The 22384-nt window shown below is 32.1% G+C and overlaps 1 protein-coding gene and 1 long non-coding RNA gene across 7 annotated transcripts in view; one reads left to right on the top strand and one right to left on the bottom strand.

Moving 5' to 3' along the window:
- Window positions 1-59: 59 nt before the first annotated feature.
- Arpc1 (Actin-related protein 2/3 complex, subunit 1A) lies at window positions 60-2342 on the bottom strand. Its single transcript, XM_083098415.1, has 6 exons — window positions 1896-2342; window positions 1546-1806; window positions 1182-1472; window positions 907-1085; window positions 566-835; window positions 60-488 (listed from the first exon to the last, which is right to left on the bottom strand). Exons 1-6 carry the CDS (start codon window positions 1960-1962, stop codon window positions 450-452), a joined length of 1107 nt encoding a protein of 368 aa, XP_082954541.1. The 5' UTR covers window positions 1963-2342; the 3' UTR covers window positions 60-449.
- A 164-nt stretch (window positions 2343-2506) lies between these two features.
- The window catches only part of LOC145971109 (uncharacterized), a 204130-nt gene continuing 184252 nt past the window's right edge, over window positions 2507-22384 (top strand). For 3 of the 6 annotated variants that reach the window (XR_014438765.1, XR_014438763.1, XR_014438764.1), the window contains exon 1: window positions 2518-2691. This is a non-coding gene — a long non-coding RNA (uncharacterized LOC145971109). Of the gene's footprint in view, window positions 2692-22384 lie in introns of all 6 variants that reach the window. The other 3 variants (XR_014438762.1, XR_014438761.1, XR_014438766.1) reach the window with 3 other exon arrangements.

Raw genomic sequence — 22384 nt, 5'->3', positions numbered from 1 at the left:
CCACTTCTTCCATATTCGATGATTTAAAAATTGCAATTGGGCTTTGAAATGAACAAATAAACTATCAAGAGATATATTTTTAACAAAGAAAGAAATACTAACATTAATGATATTAACATAAAATTTAAAACTAGAAAATACTATATTATACGAGATTCTCGTCTTCGCAAATTGGATTCAGGTTTTCGGGACACCTTGTATTTATCGATGACGTCCGCGAACGACGTCAGTAGCTAATGTTATCTTTTTGTAAGAATACATTATTGAATATACATTATTGCACCTATATTTTACAAAGGATAGAAGTTCGTTCTAAGGAGGTAGGTCGCGATGTGGAAAATTTAATGAGGTGATTAATGAGAAATTGTATAGTATTCATTTTAACATTTATACATCGTTGTATTGGATGTAATATCTCTGATCTTTGCAATGTAAAAAAAGTTTCATGTTTACACTATCTTGAGACCAGCAATGGAATTCTCTAAAAGCTTAATAAAGAAAAAAAGGATAGATTAGAATATATCATAATTATTAATAATAAAATAACGCATAAGACACAAATTACCTTCAAGTCCCAAACTACAAGTTGTCCGTCTAAACTGCTTGTGCTAAATTCATGATCGGATACCCGGCGAATGCAATTGATTGTATTTTGGTGCACGCTATCTAAAGCGTTATCGTTCGTTTCATTCCTCGCTTGCCGATCTAACGATTGGAACTTTCGCATGGCAGACAATCCAGCAATCTCCTTTTTCTGTGTGTTATCCAACTTTGACGCAAAATATATTTGTCCATTGTCGTCTATAGAATATAACATCGGCATACAGCTATGCCCCTATGTGAGTAGAGGTTCGTAGTTAGTATAGCGAACATTTATCGTATAATTTAAAGAGTTACATTGTTTACCGCGGCAACAATGTTATTAGATCCTATCCAAACGCAACTTAAAAACGGTAAATGTTCTGTGTACAGCCTCATAACTGCGTTTCCTTTAGTAGCATCGGCGACACATATAGACGAGTTGTGCGCCACCCAACAGATTTTATTGCCACATGGACTGAATGCTACTGAATGTATCCAGCCACCTAAATACATAAAAGTAATAATCATATAAAGTTCAATTTTTCTAAATAACTTCTATATTTGTATTTTTCAATAATAAATAATAAAAAGAATTTTACCTCCATTGGGTGTATTAGGGAACTCGGCCAATAAAGTTCCTAAGGTATTACTCTGGCCCCAAGGAGTAGTGCCTGGGGCATCGTCTATATCACTGATAAATGCACTGAAGACACGGACTTTATAGTCCGTAGATCCAGCAACCAGAACCTTGTTATCTGGATGCCAGTCAACGGTAGTCACCGTAGACCTTAATGGACGCTTTATATGTTTACATAACCACCAGTTATTCTCTGACGCAAAGTAACAAATAGCTATAACTCGTCCCCCGGAACCAACAGCAAATTTATTTTCTGTAAAGACGATCATTATATGGAAATAAAATAAAGGTATATAAATTCAAACATAAATTCTACAAATATATACCTAGAGGAGACCATTTTACGCAAGTAGCGGCTCGATTTATTCGTAGAAGGACCCACGCGGGATCCCACTTGCCATCTTCTTTTTGAGTCCACACATAAGCGTTTTTGTCCGCAGAACAGGTGACTATGCGATTGGTCTTTGGCGACCAGTCAATTCCCATGACAGCCATGTCATGTTCCTCCATGGTTTTCAGCAGCTTCCACCCGGATGACGTGCGTCTGTGCACCTGGATCTCATTGTTATTCGGGCATATGGCAACTTCTGCGAAAATGAAAATCGATTACGGCCTCCCGCAACTAGATATTCAATATCTAATAATAATATCAGACATGAAAGCCGGATCTCCGTACCTGTTCTATCCCTGTTCCACGCATGACAACTGATGGCATCGACACCGAAGTTATAGATCTCCGTCATTTCGTGCTCGCTACTTGCGAAAAAGACGCCTCGGGACGTCTGACGCGTAAATGAAAGAAATCAGGGAATCAAACAACGAGGATGTTCAAGGATAGCGGCAATGAATCAGGACACCTGAGACAAACTTGAGACGGGCGCGGCCGCTGATGTTACCAAGCGAGAATTCCGGCGTCCGGGCACTCGTATATATCGGACAGCACTCACGGAAATTCGCGGACTCTGGTCAGTCTACACGAATTTCCCCGGTCTCTCCTCACGGTCGCAAAACACGCCCCTCAGCACACCGGAATTGACAGTTCATCCGTAGATAGCGGGTTATCTGTCTCCGCTTCGAGGTTATGTTGTCCCGGATGTACGTATTGCACTGTACGCGCCTCCTGCTATCCTTGTTCTAGTCTTTTACAGCGGCGACCTCTGTCGAGCGTAGGCCGAAGGAGAGCTAGGGAATTTCGGTCGATGGGATTGGTCATCCTAGCTGAAGTATTTCCTTCAGTCGAGTTTCCTCTCTGGGTTCTAGTTTCAGACTTTGAGTAGAAATCGATTTTGCAAAGTTGGTACACCTGCCCCGGTAGTAACGATATATCCATAAAAGCGAAGAGGAAGATTTTATAGTCGAGATAAAAAAAGGATGCTGTATACGTTGCCGTAGATCGAGATGTGTGCTATCGATTGGAACTGAAAGATCAACGTATTTCCACTTTACATTCGACTACTTTTTCGAAGAAAAAGGTAAGAGAGCGTACAAATTTTAAATTCGTCTCGGAGGAGCTCGGGGAAGGTTTGATTCTTTCTCAAGCTCGCGATAAAATCGATAATTTAGATAACCATTTCTTATCTTTTATGACTTTTTCAACTTTCGTATTATAAAATACGCAATAAATGGACAATGAAAAAGATAGAATGCGATAAGAATGCGAAATAGATCGATTAAAATGTAAGGAAAATTGAAACGACGCCGGCAGGCGCCGCGCGCGCCAAATCTATAACTTCATCGTGAAGCATCATCTGCCATTTCGATGATGGAAACTTGTCGATTGTTTCTCTCGGTTCGAAAAAGCAGCGATTGCGGCCGATATAAAGTAGCCGGTCGCAGCTGGCGCGACTGAAACAGATTTATTTCCGCGGCGCAAATCGCCGCTGCTGTCGTACAGCACAAAGCCAAAAAGCGTCCTCGTTTAATCTACCGGCCATTTCGTCGTACCTTGCGTTTGATATAGCTAGGGCTACGTGATGAAATATTTTCCATCGCGGATTAAGGCTGTAAAATGTCGATGGTACCGTTTCCGAAATTGCGCGATTTCTTGAATTCGCTACGTGTAATCTCGATGTATCCTACTTCACTTTAGATAATTTTCAGATAATTTTCATCTATATAAATGTTTATTATTTAACGTAAAGGAATTTTTGTCAACTCGAACGTTAATAAAAAATATGGAAAGATTTAATTATTTAATTGTGTAGACTTAATTATATAATTATATAATTATTATATAAATCTTTCCGTATATTTTTGTAAGGTTTGAGAATTAATAAATTCCTTCAAGCTAAATAATAAACGTTTATATATAAAAATTACTTGAATTCATACTTCAAATAAAATAAAATATCAATATGCATGTAAGTATATTTCTGCAAGAATTAAACTTATAATTATTTAATTATATAAGTAATTAAAAGTTTTTTTCCGTATATTTAAGTTAATATATTTTTTTAAATTAAATATGATAGACCCAAACGAAGATTTCTCTAAATCTACGTTGCCTGAAGTCATATAAATAAATTCGCGCATGTTTTATAGTTTAATTATTTTTATAATTTAGTTTAAAAAATTTTAATAAAGGAGATATTGAACATTATGTTATTATGTTGGAGTAAGATATTTATCGCTTGTTTTCGTAAATATTATATAGTTAAAATTAACTTAAAATTTAATCTATTTTTTCTCTTTCCGAAAATTAACTAGCAAAAGGAAAAGAATTATTTAAACTTCAGTTAATTTTAACTAATGGCTTTATGAAAATCCTATAACAAGATTTATTTAATCACTTAAACTTTGTTTTTCCTCTTAATAATTTAAATTTATAGAATATAATACGCGTATAATCTTTCGCTCTTATGATTATCCATTATAAGTATTTTGTGAATGTTTTCTAGCAATATATCCCATTATCTCAAACAAGAACACTCTCTCTTCTACGCATTTAAATCTCTGTTTACGTTTCCTAGAAATAATTAAGTAATTATAATTAGCAATAATGCTTGCAATTATAGCGGAAAGCTAAAAATAATAATCATCATAATAGAGTAAACAAATGTAGAAAAATTCCAAGACATGCATATTATTATATATGATAATTTTTACTATAGATGTCTATTATATTTAACGTAGATTTTCATTAATTTAAATATTAAATATACGGAAAAAGATTTTAATTATATATTTATATAATTAAATAATCAAATCTTTTCATATATTTTTTTAATATTTGAATTGATAACATTCTTTTAACAATAAGTAATAAAGTAGATAACTATTTGAAATGCATATCTTGCAATTATTCTCTAATACTTTAATTATATTATTAAATTCTTTTGTATTTAACATTTAAATTTATAATATTTATTTACACCGAATGTGATTATAAACTTATATAAAATTATATTTTTATGGATATCTACTATTTAAATTAAATGAGTTTTATTAAATGTAAAATACATGGAAAAATTATTTAATTATATAATTTAAAAATTTAATTAAAAAATTTAATTTGCTTATAAAGCACAATAATTTTATAGTTATTGAATGAACTTGTCGAACGATGATGTATATTAAATTTCTGTTTTTATCATTTTCTACAACGATTTTAACTTTCTATATTCTTCAAAAGTTATTTATTAAAATGATATGTATATATACATATATATATGCAGCAGCATACATTTTGCTTTACTATGCAAAACGACTTTCTATCCATAGCTATAGCTCTCTCTTTCCCTCTCTCTCTCTCAAATTAACTTAATAGAATTAACGAAATTCTATTACTAGGTAGATAAAAGCCCTCCTGTGTGCCTCAGTATACATCAAAAGAGACTTTTTAATATCTAGTACAATATGATATAATAGAGTTATTATCTCGTTTTAGTGGCTAAGTAAACACGGAATTAATATATTAAAAAATGTATTCCCGCAAAAGTAGTATTAAAATTTGTATATGAAATTTTAAATATTACACGTTTCTGACAATTATTAATTAAACTTAAAACATAAGGAATAGTATGTATTTATCTACATTATTATTTATCTACATAAATAAATATCCCATGTTTTAATTTTAATGCTGCATAAAATACAAATTTTACTTATGTATCTACAATATATCTGAAATAATTTTTTTAGTCTCAACGTATTTCAGGTATCCTGTAAAAGAATAATTTTTATTTGTATCTTAAGAACAATACCCACCTTTCCCATTACGCGAATGGTCTTATAGTATCGACTTTACGAGCACAGTAATGCGAATACAATATTCGATGTGGTCACAGTGAGATCCGGAAAACCACCTTTGCCACCGAGAAATCAGTCCCTTGAGAATTGGCCAGGCCTGGGTCTGACAAACAAACTGGTTAGACCACCGCTGCCTCGTATCCGTACTAAATAACTGCTTTCCAAGAGCGTGCCAAGTCGTTTTCGAAATCGACTGCCTTGTCGACCTTGATGTTTTAGTCTTGATATACACTAATCCAGGTGAATTCAAGTCCAGACAATGTATTTAACTAATAAAAGTAGAAGGATAAATGAGATTGTAGATTGTGGGGGAAAAAGTATTGCGTGGGAGAAAAAGTAACGTTTGAAATATTTCGAATTTTAGATATCGAATTATTTTCAGAAGAATATAAACAAAAAATTTGCATAAATAATTTTAAAAATGTGATATCTTGAAAAATTGAACAAAATTTGAACTGTTTTCCATGTTATATTATCGTATTACATATATTATAAGTTTATATATTAAGATTTTTAACTTATTTAATAATTTAGATCATATAAATTTTTCAAAAATTTAATAGCAGTTTTAAAATAGGAAGAGATAGAATTCTGTGATTGTATGTGGCATAGCTGGGTGTCATATCCAATTTTTCCATGTACAGATTATCTCTTAATCGGTTTTACTATGCTATGTCATACACACACACAGATCTATATATACAATCGCATACACACACATACACACGCATTTTTTTAAATTTTTGTTATGAAAATTTAATAGAAAAATTTTTAAATTGTTTTTGGTCAAACTGTTTCGAAAATATAGCACTAGTTACGATTATATCTATAAGAAATTTAAGAAATAGTATTATTCATAGATCATTATTAATAGTATTATTTATTGAATTTTATTTCTACTTATAAATTTATATTTTCGTTGATAATTGCGTATAGATTATTTCGGAATATAAATGTGTTTTACTAATAGTTTCATATATTTATAAATTGTTTTTAAAATTATTCTTTAAAAAAATCATAACTTATTTTTTAAAATATATAAACTTTTCGTCAAATTATAAGATTATAAAATTTATATACTTTTTTTTAGTAAATCTATATCGTCGATATTTAACAAAAATATAACAAGTAATAAAGAATTATTATTATTTATTATTTATTTAGTTATTATATATATATATATATATATATATATATATTTATATTTATATATATATTTATATTTATATTTATATTTCATCTTTATCTTAATTCAAACGAACAACATTTTCTTATTTTCATCTTTAGATAATTCAAACTCATTATTTACACATGTGTAAAAAAATATAGTACATTTCGATAAATATCTAAATCTGTTTCTTTTTTTCGAGAAATTACGAAAGCAAATTAGATTGCATGCGCTTCGAAGTGTTTGTAGACACTTTTTATTTTAATCCTGACAGGCTACATTGCTAGGGCTGCCATGTTTAGAGGTGTCTCGTTTCGTTGCTATTTGAATCTCTGGCAATGACATGAAGGCGAATCTCATCTCGCTCGGTGAGAGAAAATTTGACAGTAGCGAGATGAAAACCGGCAGAGATTTAAATTTCATTATCTGCCGTTCCTTAAATTAGCTCAGTTTTACTCCTTTGCATTTTCTTTTTACGCAAATTACGAGTTATCAGATTTTGTCTCGTAGGCTTCTTCCTTCCTTAGTCTAATAAAGTCGCGCGATAAAATGCGAGAGAAGCGGCGGCATTCCGATTTCCTATTTAAATTATCCTCGCGCCAACATTGCTCGCCGAAGGTAATAATGAGCAGGAAAATATGGAACTTCAATTTCTCCTTCCCCTACGTATCGAAGATTCCGGACGTGTATCTAATGAAATTTCCATTAAAATATGCGATCTTGATCACATGCGATGCTTTCGCGCGTTGAGATACAACGGAAAATTCTTTTAGATATTGCTCCTCAAATTTTGCAATAATAATGGAATGATATAATAACGAATATTTTCGTTCAAGAATGTCCATTTTCAATAGTTTAATAATGATCAATAAATATTTTTGAGGTTTCTCGAATATGAATAGGCTTGAATGAGTAAAGGTAGAATAAAACATCAGATATAGTAATGGATGTTTGGGCGTGTTAAATTGCGTTATCACTTTCGTATTTTTGCGTGGAACTGCAAATTCAGCACTGGCAGATACATTTAGATAAAAGGTAGACCCAACGGACACGTTAATCTTGCCATATGTTCGCTATGAACATTAAATGCAACCTTCTCACGATCAACAAACATTTAAATACAATGATAAACACGGTAGCAATTATATGTATTTTTTTTGTTATAATTATATCTAATATTATGTATAAGAATCTCTTGTCTGGTTCCGCGCGCCTCGCTGTTGTCTCTTGATTCGGTTGCTTTGGTATATAGCCGACGATTATATCTAAAATAATTGCTACAACGTGGATGTAAAATATCAAGTAATTTTTAATATATGCTCATCAACAATTATCTCACCATATGTGATATCATAAACAAGACATGACTGACTTCATTGTTTGAGATATAATATAAAGGAATATAATAAATTCTTGATTACAATACTTTTTGCTGTTAGATAAAAATACATAAAGTAACGTAAAAAATAACACTCGTATTTTAAGATAAATTATATAAAAGAATAGTAATTTAAAACAGGAATCAATACTCTGTTTAAAACCATAAGATTAATAACGTGTGATGCTATATCCTCTAACAAATCAAAAGAATATCAGAATTGAGATCCATTATCACTAAAAATATTGACATTAATAAAATAAGATCACAAATATAAAGTAGTCATAATGCACAGAGTAAATAAGTAAAAAACGAGTTTCGTTATATACTAAAGAACGTAAAATAAAGTAGGAACTATCGTTCTTTGTACTTGTAAATTATCAGTCATATAATAATCTATAGTATCTGCTTATTGCACTAAAATCTTAATCTTTGGTAACTAAAAAATGCTGCAAGTTATTAATTAGAATTAAGCTAGAGTGAGTCTTCCGACTCTTTCTTCCCATTCCACTGAAGAGGCGGGGGGAAGATTCGTCACACCAAATGGCGTCGGATGTGAGAGTCGAACTCGGACGTTACTCACGCAGATAATAATGAGAGAATCGAACTGGGATTCTGTTACCTCGTTGTTGAAATGCGGATGAGTCGAACTGGGACTCGTACACCTCGCCCCACAACGGGGGTCGTCGGCAAGGCTCAGTGAGAGAGAGAGTCGAGCGAGGACTCTGTCACCTTACGGCAGGGCTCAGTGAGAGAGAGAGAGAGAGTCGAGCGAAGACTCTGTCACCTTACGGCATGGCTCACTGAGAGAGAGAGAGAGAGAGTCGAGCGAGGACTCTGTCACCTTACGGCATGGGTGGGCGAGAGAAAACCTTACGAGAATCTTGTCGATTCTCTATCACCTTTCGGCTTGCCCTTCGGAGGTGTCTGACTAGAGACGGTAATCTCCGAGCTTTTGTCCCCAATTGGACGAAGGTCGACCTTCCCGATTCGGCGTAGCACAATAATTATACAATGTTAGAGCGCAGTATCTACGGACGCGAAACGGACAAAAAGCACACAGGCACACCCCGTCCCCTCCATCTCGAACAAAGGGCACGCGCCACGCACGCCCTCCGACCTCTTAGGAAAAAAAGGAAAGTAAAAGCGCTGTTTTATCACGAGTAGCGCGTACGTCCCATACGGGCCTCTCGCGGCCTTCAGGTCCCTCTAACTGGGACTCATATCGGTAACACAGTTTCCTTAACATATTATTTTTCCTAATTATTAGTAAAATATGTTGTTTGAATTGCGAGGCAAACAAAAGCTTTTTAATTTTTCAAAAGATTTCTATATATATATATATAAATTATATAATTATATAATTATATAATTATAATATATAATTATATAATTATATAATTATAATTATATAATATATATAACACATATAAAAAACATTAAATAATTGCATAATTACGTAATTGTTATATTGTCATAAGGGTCTTTAATAAATATATATATTATAAACAAAAATAAGATATTATTTAATTAATTATATGTAGAAATTGAAATATTATGCAATATAGATGTTAGTTAAGAATTATACAATTTAAAAGTACTATCAAACTTAGCCAGAATACCGTATGACAAGATATTAAAATTTAATGTGCTTATGGATATATAATTATATATTTCGAGTAATTATTATTAAATGTGATATCGTCTGAATTTAAGATTTAGTATTTTTGATATAAAATTTACATCTAAAATAATATTTTATATTGAGAGCTTTTTTTACACAAATTAGCAATAAGAGCTAATTTCTATTTCAATTTTTTAAAGAATTAAAATTTACGAATAACATTTTCGCATCGATTTTTAATCAAACTATTCGGATTTAGATATCCGAATTTTTCGACGTGCAAATCTGCGACTGAACTACTGACATGTTGACGTTTTACTGACGATCCCTATCGTTGGAAGAATATTTTAGTCGTCGATATTGAACGAGCGAAACGTCAGCTTCGACTTGCATATCGCTATGTACGTGTCATGAAAGGAAGTTTATCTGATATCAGGTAATAGAGTTCGTGCGTGGAGAGTATCGAAGGAAATGGTGATTTTAAAGAATTGCTCATTAATGAATGAAAACGTTTGTAGAAACATTGCAAATTTACAAAAAAATTACAACATCAGATCTTTGTCTCACACATGTGATATTTGACTTCTTTAATTGTATAAATCAAATATATTTTCGAGTATTTTAAAAATGGGTTAAGTCCAGAGCATTATTAAATTAAAATTATTAACTACTATATTAAAAAAATATGTTCACTTTTGATGTTATCCTGTACTAGTGCTCTGTATATGTATGCGAAAGTTCAGATTGTCATCCGAAATTTCTTAAACGTGGTTCTTAAAAGATTAGACTCCTTAATAATCCGACGCATAATTGCTACGAATGTTTGATAAAAAAGGTCTCTCTCTCTCTCTCTCTCTCTCTCTCTCTCTATACACTACATACAATTCTCGGAACAGATAGAGAATCTTCGCATATTTCGAAAAGCTATAGAGAGAATCTAATATTAGAATCAAATTTCCCTCTTTCTTGCATTTGCGCTTCAATCGCTGATTTGAATTTTACAGTAGACCGCGCATAGACATCGATGGTGAACACATTCGAAGAACGAGTCCTATTGCATTAGTGTGCTCTTACAGGTATGCCGATGTTGCATTCCAACATTTACACCTGACGTGCAAGCTACCTTTGGTTCAGGATTTATTGGTACGTGAAGAAGCGATTATTCTCTCGAATGCAACGAAGGCATTGTCTTGTTGGGAAATCTCGCGGATACATAAAAATAGTAAGTTTCTTGCTCATCGCTGTTTGCCTCCTTTAATATGGGAAAAAGAACAATAAGAGTCACGGCGTTAATCACGGTAAAATAATCACGCTCTGTCTTCAGACAATGTTTAATTTGTTCCTGATATTTAAGCTTTATTCCCTTATTATTTTTTTATATGGCCCTAGGATTAAAAAATCTTTTATGTGCTTTTTTTTACTATGGATTGTAGCAGTAGCTCATGCAACGTGACAAAAAATGCAGCTTTGTACGCCACTGTCCTGTTTTAGAACAGAAAAACTGACCTGGAATTTTTACGAACTTTTTTTTGTGGATAGGTGTTGATCGTTGTAGCTCTGGGGCAAACCGCAATCGCTTCCTAGTGTCAGTTTTCAGAAACTTTATAACAGAACAAAAATTTGATTTTGCGTTCGTCAAGAGAGAATGGGTTAAAACAAAGTTTTCATCTTTTTAATAGTATACGTTATTCCGTTCTTAAAGCGTAGATTTTTTTGCACCGTTGTTATCGATGTGTCGAATGTAGCGAGCTAGAATTTACATAATGCACGGTCGAACGCGGGAGAGAACGCGCGATTGTAATTTATCAGAACCATCCACTTGGCCTGCACGTCAGCCGCGTGTCTGATAGCATCGAACGGGTCTGACGAGATCGATGCATTAAATTGGATACGTATCGTCACTAATGCAATGACGACAATAATGAATCTAATAAATCAATATGACAGCTATAATGCTCGTTGAAATCTTCGTAATCAATGACAGACGTTACAATAAAATGTCGAAAGTTAGTAACATCTGCATCGCAATTGCTAAAATTGTTCGCAAAAATTTTAATCAAAAATAAAGCTAAATTTAAGGTGATTTATATCATCTGTACCTCCTTTATCATTCTCAGACATTAATTCTGAAAATTGCTGTAGTAATTTAGTCGATATTCCTCGAATGACTCGCCATCGTTAAATGCGCAAGAAACTTCCCCAATTTCGTCATCTCAATGTTCTTACTACCCTTTTATTACTCAAGAATTAGAATTTAAGATCCGAAAGCATTTTGATTTCCGAAAGCGACCGCGAGTAACGTTTTACAAATATTTCGTTGCTGGGTATGTTAAATCGATAAGAATCCAATTTTTTTTATCAGATAATGTCATTTTTTTAACGTAATATGCAGTGCTTGTAATTGTACCTTGAGATAAACTGAGTATACTAAACATATTTCAGAACATGACACTCCGACGAGCTTGTTTAGTTATAATGCAATGATATCATCTGCGTCTCGGTCTTTTCAAGGAGAAATTGCTAAAATTAAGATGCTATTTAATATTCTAATCTTTTCATGTAATCTCATAAGAAATCTTGTTATTACAAAGTACTGTAATCTCAACGAAACTGAGTTGCACTGATAATATCAACAGCGTCTTTATTTCGTCGACTTCTTCCAAGAAGACTATCCATGTGATGTCCGTATCAAGATTTACTTAAAGTCGGGAGTAGCATTCTCTCATCTTTTCTATCATATTGAATTTACCGAACAATTTGCGAGCTGAACGTTATAAGAGAGGTCGGGTAGTAGACGATAAAAACGCGAAAGGGTGAAAATGCCCGCATATACCAAGAAAATTATCTGCGATGACGGGCGATCTATGCGCGTAACAGTTTCTGAAACTGCTTGCAATTTACGACGTATACCCTGAGCAAGCCGGAAAAAGCTATCGGACTAGTCGTCACTGCAGTAATCCGCAGTACCCACGGATAAAATATCCGGCGCGAAATCGTGCTCGCGGGCTGTCGATTCTTCGTCTGCGAGGATTATTGCTTTCCAATTGGCGACAGTTTCTGCAACGAAAAGCATCGTTGACCGTCGAAACTTTCGTAAATACGATCAGGGTGAGTATGCTATTGACTGAATGAGATATCGTTCGAGTTACGAACAGCAGATGTTGCTAATTTTGCAACAACGTTTTTTCAAAATCGTATTAATCTAAAAGAAAAATTTCTATTTTGGATAAATAAAGAAAGAAATATTTTAATACAAAAGTAATTGATGCGTTCAAGAGAGAGAGAGAGAGAGAGAGAGAGAGAGAGAGAGAGAGAGAGAGAGAGAGAGAGAGAGAGAGAGAGAGAGAGAGAGTCCATCTCTGTGGAGGGAAGGGAGGGTTATCGATTATATCCGATACGAAAATATTCTATTTAAGAAGAATTAAGTATCAAATTTAGCGATCTTTTATTGGAAGAAGATTAAAAATGACAATGTGATATTTTAGCAGGTTTATCTGTTTCTCTGCAAATAATAGAGAGGATTAAAGAGAATTGATAGGGATTTATATATTGTGATATTTTGCATTTCTAATTTTTGAAATCAGGCGATTAATTTACAAATGTTAAATTCTTTTCCATTTTGCACTCGACACTTTAGTTAAGTGCTACCACGGGAAAGAGCGGAAAGAAAGTACAAAAAAAAAGGAAATAGAAAGAATTCAAAAAATTTACGGACCAATCTGCTATTTTGAAAATTAGATTCACGGAAATGAGTCTCTTTCACTTCCTTTAATTCGTCTATTTCTCACGGTGCAGAAATGTAGACGTTTCACGCCCTGCAGGCGATTAGACATATCTCGTAAATTTAGCTTATCTGCAGAAGCCGCATGAAAATAGCATCGCGTTTCTCAGCATGCCAAAATAGAATATCCATGAAGACTAGGATTGAGTAGGTTCCACTAGGGGTCTATTTCAGTTTGGAAACAATCGTAGAAGGACTCACTCATGCTACCGTAAACGGCAAATTCCAAGGTCGAATTTGTACGTTCTATTAACTGATGATCTAAATGTAGCAGATAGATATATTGTTTCAATCCAACTATATGCGTCCGTTTAAATTAATGGCAATACTATTAGAATCTATCTGAAATGCAAAAGTACAATCTAGTTGTCTTGTTGCATTTGGCATTCCTCTAGTCGCTTGCAATAATTTTGAAATAACATATTAGAATGTTATAACATATCATATGATTAAATCTTATTTTAAAATTAACATAAGTTTTGAAAGATCTTATGGACTTACATGCAAAGGATATCCGGGTTGCATATGCGAGACAGAGTAAAGTTTAAATTATCGCAGACTCGAGATATTATCTGATGCCAGTCGTAAATATTGACAGCGCGATATTACGAGACCAGCCAAAAATAATACTCTCATCTAAGCTGCAAGTATAAATCACTTCCGCGAGAAATAATAGTATAATCACTTTACGGGAAATTATATAATCGGAATAATTATATATCGTAATAGTGAAGGATGCAATAGTATATTATATGTCGTAATAGTGAAGGATCCCGAAATATTCGAAATCATATATTCACATCTAACTTTGTAAACAATTTGTATTTTTACATTATATATTAGTTTTCTGTCGGAGTTAGCACGTGGAATAAATTACAGTTACAATCTATAATATCGTTTTATAATGTTATAATGTAGTTTCGAGAATATATTAGGAATTTTAATGTTGTGTTTTTGCACATTCAAAAAAATTAAATAGAAAATTGCTAACATTATTAACATAAGAATTATATTATCAAATGTGATAATTTTATACTATTAATCTCAAATATACATACACACAGATATATATAGCTGACGACGAGTATTCCTTTAAAGGAAAATGAACATATTTATGATAGAACGTAGATTCTAATGATGAAACTGTACACACAAAACAGGACCAATATTCTAGTTCGCAAAAGAAGGCACGAGCTGAGATTCTCATTAGTGTGTGTTACAGTTTCTTGGTAAATACTTACACGCGCTTTTTATAAAACGCTCGCAAGAAATAAATGAGATACTCAATTTTTTTTCGTGAGGATGTTGGTGATGTGATAGATATTAAGGACTAAACGTCCGTTACAGGCAACTAAAGAAAAAACGGGAAATAAAAAATTAGGGAGCGGCTATTGTAGCGAAAATAATTGATTAGCAATAAAAGAATTCTGACAAAAACAATAAGACCTTAATTGAATCTCTTGCTTCCAAAATAATTTATCGAATTAATATTTCGATAAATATAACGATGCTAAAAGCAAATGTCTGTTTTATGTAATTTCGGGAACGGAAAAATTCTCAGAAGGGAAAAAGTAACATAAAAGTAAGTACATGAAATTTACAAGAAAAGTTAATTATTTAAAAATTGATTTGAAGAGAAATTCTCATAAAGGAACATCTGAATATTTGCGTTCACACACACACACACACACACTTAAAATATTTTAATCAAAATATTTTAAGTGAACGCAAATATTTATTTATTTTTTTTTATTTTTTATATTTTATTTTTTTCAGCTGTATAATAATACAACTGAATATCTTTTATAAAAGAAGCTAAATAAATGAAAAGTGAATTAAATTGATATCAAAAACTTAAAATTTAAAAGAAATATTCTAATTACTGAAATTATGATAATCCGAAACCACAGCAGATTGAAATAAACTAAAGTAATAAAAATTATTAGGGAACAAAATTTTTTAAAAATTCTTTTCACACTGTAGTATTTTCTATTCAATTTTTATTATATATTACTCTAATTTTTTTCTATAGCCCGAAACTCTATTGAACGTAGCTAAGAAATTTGTTTTTTTCATTTCGTTCGTACAGTTAAATAACTCAATTAATGAGCAAGGAGTCTGAATTATTCTTGTTGTATTACGTGCCTTTTTTCTGTCTTTTAAAAAAACAACTCTCCTTGATTTTGAATAGACTGTGTGCGAGATGATTAAATATTTTTAAAAAAAATATGCATTTTGTTGTGCATTTGCAAAATAAGAGCGGGCTAATTAAGAGCTGAGTGTGCTATACACATTGTGCAAATTCTTTTTCCTTGATTAAACATTATTTATTATGTATGTTTCAATTGTAATTTCGAATCATCAACAAGTAAAATTAAATTTGCATTCTGTTAACGTGCGGTATCTTGTCGGATGAAGAAAGTAGATATTTATAATGTTTTTACCAACCGTATCAATTTTCTTTTTTACGGCTGGAACCGGAGGGATAATTATTGCGCTTGTCCATTGTAAGGATCACTGAGGGTCACAGATACATACGCACGATCAAATTTAATTTTATATGTTGATAATGGTCCTAATCGAAATCAGAAATGTACATAATAAATAATTTTTAACTAAAAAAGGAGAATTTGCTCACCGTTTATAGCACTCGGCTTTTAATTATTTAAAGCCCACTCCTATTTTGAGAATATTTTATGTTAAAGCTTTCTTTTTTTTCTTTCTTTCTCTTTCTTTATTTCTTTTTGTACATGCTTCAAGTTACGAATTTAGAATAGTCAAAGATATTTTGTAATTAAATATTAAATTTAATTAAAAAGTTAAAATGCATTGTTTTAAAGTATTAATTAATATTTTAAAACAATGCATTTTAATTTTTTCATTAAAGTATGAATTATACCTTTACTTAATTATAATACATTTAAATCCTTTTACGAGAAGCTAAATATAATTATAAAATTATAAAATTTTTTAAAATATTTTATTTTTTATTTCTGATATATTTTTCTCTCCGACGATATCTATTCTTGAGCTAATTATAAATTAACGTCTTGAGCTAATTATTCCAAGCTAGTAAGCTTTTATATAATGTACAAAAAATGTATCTCGTATTTTTCATTACTTTAGATAATTGAATTTTATTATAATCGGAGAAAGAGAGAATATTGCGGACATTTCTTCGATAGTTCCTTTGGAATAAGGTGAAAAAGAAGTGCCAGCAGATATTAAGTTCAAAATTTAATCTCATTCATTAAAACGATATACTTTGCGTCACGATCTGTCGCTTTGCCGACCTCATACTTCGTCATTCTTTCATTTAAGCTTTCACTACGCGAAATGGTTGTAATAGCTCTCGTTAATTCTTTAACATCTGCGACGGTTTCTGCACTGCGCTATTTCCTCGTACTCTGTTAAAAGCGAGCTTTTTAAAGTAATCAAGACAATTTCGCGCAAGCATTATAGTATTCGCGAATCGACCGAAACAAAGGCTAATATTCGCTGGGCGTATTTTGCGATAAATGCGATAATATATTTTTCAATTTGATTTTAACACGATCTTTGTAAGAAAAATAAAGCTCGAAATTAGACGAGCACATTTAGCACTAATGCCATACGTTTTATATTGAAGAATTTAAGCTTGAGTGATTTGGCAAATAAGTCATAAAGCAGAACGTTAATTTTTATCCTTGCTAATAATGAGATAACTATTAACCTATTGCCATTGTTATTAAATTCCATTAAATGTCATCGATCATGACTATAGTACTATTATTACATAAAACTCCATTAAACTGAATATAATCGATAAAATTACTCAAACTTTCTTTGGAAAATAGAAAATTGTGTTAGAAATATTTGATCTCAAATCAAAATATGTTTTTGCGTAATATTACATGCGAAATTTTCTCCCATCCAAAAAGATGATATCATATTTTCATATATTTTTTTTGAGGAGTTAACGTTTAGATTGTACACCATTTAAATTTGCAAATATTTTGCGAACATTTCATGCAAATACATATATGTAGCGAAAAGATATATCAAAATTTGCATTTTTCTATGTGCACAAAAAAAGAAATAAGACAAGAATTTAAAAAATTTTTAAATTAATATTAATCAAAAAATAATCTTACGTTAAACAGAAATAAAAAGTCATGAAATATTAAACATTTGGAAACATTTAAATGCAAGATGTGGAAACATTTACGTTTTCGATTATATGTATATTTACTATCCTCTTTCCTGAAGATTGTCAGTAAAACTGATTTACGAGTTTTGCGATCGATCGTCTTGGCGTGTTGAAGTTACTAACAACCTTTAACGGCTCTTAAGTACATATAATACACTGGCACGCGCTCTACACTTGAAACAGCGGTAAGTGCCCTTTTATTCGCGTGTAACGGAGCTTTAAAATGGGTCGATAAATCAAATCTCCGACTAATGTCTGCATTATAACAAACGAAGGCGCGCGCGTAGCGGACCTCATAATGGAGATGGATGCAGTTCATGCAGCCTCGCGTACGAAATGAAATTTTCAAACTATCACCTGATATTCGTACCATTTGGCTTATGTACCTCTTTTGACCGAACTCTCTCTCTCTCTCTCTCTCTGTCTTCCTCTTTCTCCCTTTCTCTTACCACTAAAAATGCATCCTAAGTACGAGCCATTGTTTTCTGCATCGCCGTAGCGAAAGATATATATCCGCTTCTGCACCGGCATTCTGTTCAATTTAAAAGCTCCATTACGAAATCGCACCAGCGATAGACAATGAAATACATTGTGAAAAGAAATAGGAAGTATGTCAGTGTATATAGTATTATTATATTACTATATATATCATCTCACTTCTTATAATAATATATTATCATTGAATATTTTTTACATATTAAGTTTATGAAACATCTCTTTTTTTTCATCGCATTAAATTTTAATATCGAATTTTTCTATTTATTTTAGAATCGGGACATGTATCGTATTATTATAAAAATGTGTAAATATATATTTTATTATTTTTTAAAAAAATATTATACAATTTATATATAAAATGATTTGAAAATTACTTTTACATCATGTTTGATATATTTTCTTGTTTTTATGAAAATTGTATTATTTACGTATTTGTATCAATTTCTAACTTTCAGACGATTCCTCGGGGTTTGTTCGCTGAATGCGTTGAATTGGGGTGAATTGTGTTCACGCGATATTTTGTAACGCGTTGAATTGCTGTGTTGTTAAAAATTACACCGCTTGTTCACGAGCGTAGTGGCAGACTGCGAATGCGCATATGTTTGCAATCGACTCGGTACCATATTTGTAAATCCACTTTACCATTTTAAGCCGTTAAATTGGAGCTGTCCAATGAAAGCACCGATATCGTCGCGTCATAATAAAACTCCGTGCAAGTGGCGCGAGCGAGAGATCGCGCAAACACACATTGCACATATCTACAATGCCTGGTCTGTTATATCACAGAGCTGCGTTTGAAATCAACGGCCGAACGCCGTTGAACAAAATTATGAAAATAAATTTTGCATAATTTTGTTCAACGACGAGAGAAAATATTTGCTGTATTAATGTTACCGAAGTGTCACGACACATATTAACGTTGCTTTTATAAAATTATTTATCATTATGTCATTATGTCGTTGAATTTCATGGAAATAATATGTCGCGTAAGTATTCGATAACAATGAAAAAAACAAAATTTCTCAAATAATAACATCGTTGATGAAGAAATACATTTAGCATATGCATGAAACATTCTTTATTTTATATATATATATTAAAATTTTGGAGAGTAAATTAACATAAATGATAATAATAATATATATTTTGAGAATTGAAAAATATTAAGATGATTTTTGGAAAAAGGATAGCTTTCGATATATGTATAATATACATAATTTTTTCATCAAGAGAAAATTCACTTCTCTCTCTCTCTCTTTTTCTCTCTAATAGATTGAAAACTTCCTGAATAAAATGAAGAATAGTAGTTTGGAGAAACCTTGTACAGAGTTGCAATTAATCATGATCACATTGTGTAACTATACGAACGCCATATTTCGAAGATAGCCATCGTATACGTAATTCCATGCGCGTGCAGGTATAGGTAAGCCTCTGAAAAGCTTCTTTGGCAAGACTTGTGATCCTGTACATATCTGCTTACGAGTGAAACGTCGGAGTAATATATTGCACGCTGCTCGCATACGTTTCGTATCGTAGCAGGGTGCTGTCGACAGAAATTGAAACATGGTTTAGACAAATGAAAGTAGACACTGATTAAATTCCAATATAACAAATTCTAAAATAGCAGATCTTTTTCCTCATTTATGCTTTCGTATGTCTCTATATACAAACATATCGAAAATGTATTTCATGTATAACAGTTGTAAATAATATATTGAGTTTTTATTCGCTCGGAATCCCTTTATTTGAAAGTCTCTAAGGGTTCTATAAATATAGAAAACTCTCAATATAGAAAATGGAGACTCGTCTGTACTGAATATTTATTGTAAAATTTTAGATTATGGTTATATAACAAAAGAAATATCTTGTGATATACATTACGTAATTACTCTTATAAATTGGATGGCGACTTGCCAACGTTAAAATTCATGAAATTAAGAAAAGGCATTAAATAATTGTTATTTTCGTTTTGTTAAAATGAGAATCCGTCCATAAAAAACGTAAAACATTAATATTGACGATACTTTGAATGGCTTTCTGTACCAAACGTTATTATATCAAATTTCGTAAACAACCGCAAATAACTGTTTACAGGAATGTTCAACATGGCAACCAAAGTTTCGGCCAAAAATATCTGACCGAAACACACACATATCGCACTATATATTTCCCCTGTCCTCTTATGACAATACTGGCGCTTTATACGCGATCGGTTTCTCGTTGTACGATGAAATTCCGCCGTTTCAAAAACAAACGGCCCGCATATTCCATGTATATGCAAAGGAAGAAAGAAAGAAAGGAAGGAACGGGAGAGAACAACGGACAAGATATCGGCTAAGTATGTGCTTGTCGTGCACGTGCAGCGAATATTAATCGATATCCAATTTGTACAAAAAAAAAAGAAGTGGAAGAAATGAAGAAGAAATGAAGAAATGAAAAGAAGAAGAAGAAATGAGAGAAATGAGACTGATTTTTGATGGTGAAGAAAAGGAAGAGGGAGATTTGCACGGTTGTCAAAAGGTCGCATGGAGATCGTCTCGATCGTGAGCAGGATACCGAGCCAATTTTGCCATCGGAATTTAAAATGTTTTCATGAATAAAAGTCGAGGACACAGAGAACGCGCCGAATCAGCCGTGAACCGGCCGATCAGTTTGCCGAGATGGGAGGATACGAATCGACGGCAGGAACATACGCTCGCCAGCAGTCGCGACGCGTAAATCCAACACGGCCATAATGTCCGGCCAGCATGCAGATGTATCGGTATAACTTTCAAATGTGCACACTGATACAATTTTGCGAGTTTTTATCTGCATTTTTTTTCGATATAGTAACGGATATACGGCTGAATAAAAAAGATATAAAAATATTTCAATTTTACCGTATTTGAGTGGGCACGACAATAAATCTTTATTACTTTAAATTAGCATTTTATGTTAGAGAGAAGGAGAAAAATATATATAAAAATATATATAGAAAGAACGAATTTTATATATATAACACTCGCTTATAATATCAATTTGTTTTATATATTTATTGCATATATATTTATTTTATATTTTATATCATATTTATAATTTTTGAAAAAATTTTTTGTTATTTCGCAAAACTCATGTAATATATCGACGCGTTTGTTTATGATTTGAAAAATATTACTGCTCATCTATTTATAAAGAGAATAATTTTTAAAATCGATCGTCGCGTGATATAGATGTTCGCGAATTGTATTTACTAGTTTTATACGTTAAGATATGTCTGGATTTGTTAGATTGACTAATGAGTTCATCGTTGCAGAAGAGTCGATCTTAATTAGTGCCATTAAATGGCCACAATTGGCCATTTTCATATTTTTGTATCTCGGATATTTTCATAAATCGCCTATTTTCATTGAAATGCTGTGTCTTTCTCATACACGTTGTTTTCAATAAAGCGAACGCCTATCGAAGCGATGAGTTACCTGTTCGCTGGACCGTTTCATTTGGCTTTGAATATCGACTTTATGGGTGGTCGCGAGCGTTTCACAGGCTTGCGCGGAAACACAAACCCTTGTGGAATTAATGGTATTAATGTTTCAAAACGCACGTTTAGTTCCGACTTTGCATACCGGATTCAGATATAATTTAGTATGAACAGCAAATCGCCATTTTCCTAAGCGCATTCGTTTGATAATCATGGATTTGGTCTGAAACAATGTGACGTCAAAAAGTGATATTTAGATGTTATATAGTTATATGTTTTATATATCTCACATTTCTAGCAAGCGGACAATTTCTCTATATTTGTAAGGCAAAAATTTAATCATTGAAAAATTGGGAAAATAAAATTTTTAAACTACATATTATTTTAGCTTGCTATAGTTTTTTTTCTAGCAAGCGGACAATTTCTCTATATTTGTAAGGCAAAAATTTAATCATTGAAAAATTGGGAGAATAAAATTTTTAAATTACATATTATTTTAGCTTGCTATAGTTTTTTAATAATTTAATAAAATACGCGTGGTGTAAAAGAAAAAATATTTTTTTAAAAATCTTTTATTTTTACAACGTGCTAGAGAAATCTACCGCATGACTTTTCAGCCACTCTAGCTCGGCTCAGTCAATCTATTTTTCCAACTTTAAACTTTGCTATTCTGAAACTGTGTTTGCGCAATGATCTCTACGGACTGTGATTTTTCCACTTTATCTTTTTCGAGATAAAATACACAACTTTATTTGAATTTCGACTTGTATTCTGTATGAATATTCATTTTGCACATTTAATGATAAATATGATTGGTTAAAT

The sequence above is a fragment of the Camponotus vicinus genome, unplaced genomic scaffold (assembly GCF_025532165.1).
Source record: "Camponotus vicinus isolate PSW18456_S1 unplaced genomic scaffold, iyCamVici1.0 SCAF_4, whole genome shotgun sequence".
In the NCBI taxonomy this organism is placed as follows: Eukaryota; Metazoa; Arthropoda; class Insecta; order Hymenoptera; family Formicidae; genus Camponotus; species Camponotus vicinus.
Note: the sequence above shows the minus strand (reverse complement) of the source record. Positions and strands in the feature narration are given on the sequence as shown.

What these genes read in the sequence shown, in the direction of transcription:
- Arpc1 (XM_083098415.1), bottom strand. Translation starts at nt 1,962, where the DNA reads ATGACGGAGATCTATAACTTCGGTGTCGATGCCATCAGTTGTCATGCG. An exon ending in CGTAAAATGGTCTCCTCTAG is followed by an intron (nt 1,473 to 1,545) that starts GTATATATTTGT and finishes TCGTCTTTACAG; the next exon opens with AAAATAAATTTGCTGTTGGT. An exon ending in CCCTAATACACCCAATGGAG is followed by an intron (nt 1,086 to 1,181) that starts GTAAAATTCTTT and finishes TTATGTATTTAG; the next exon opens with GTGGCTGGATACATTCAGTA.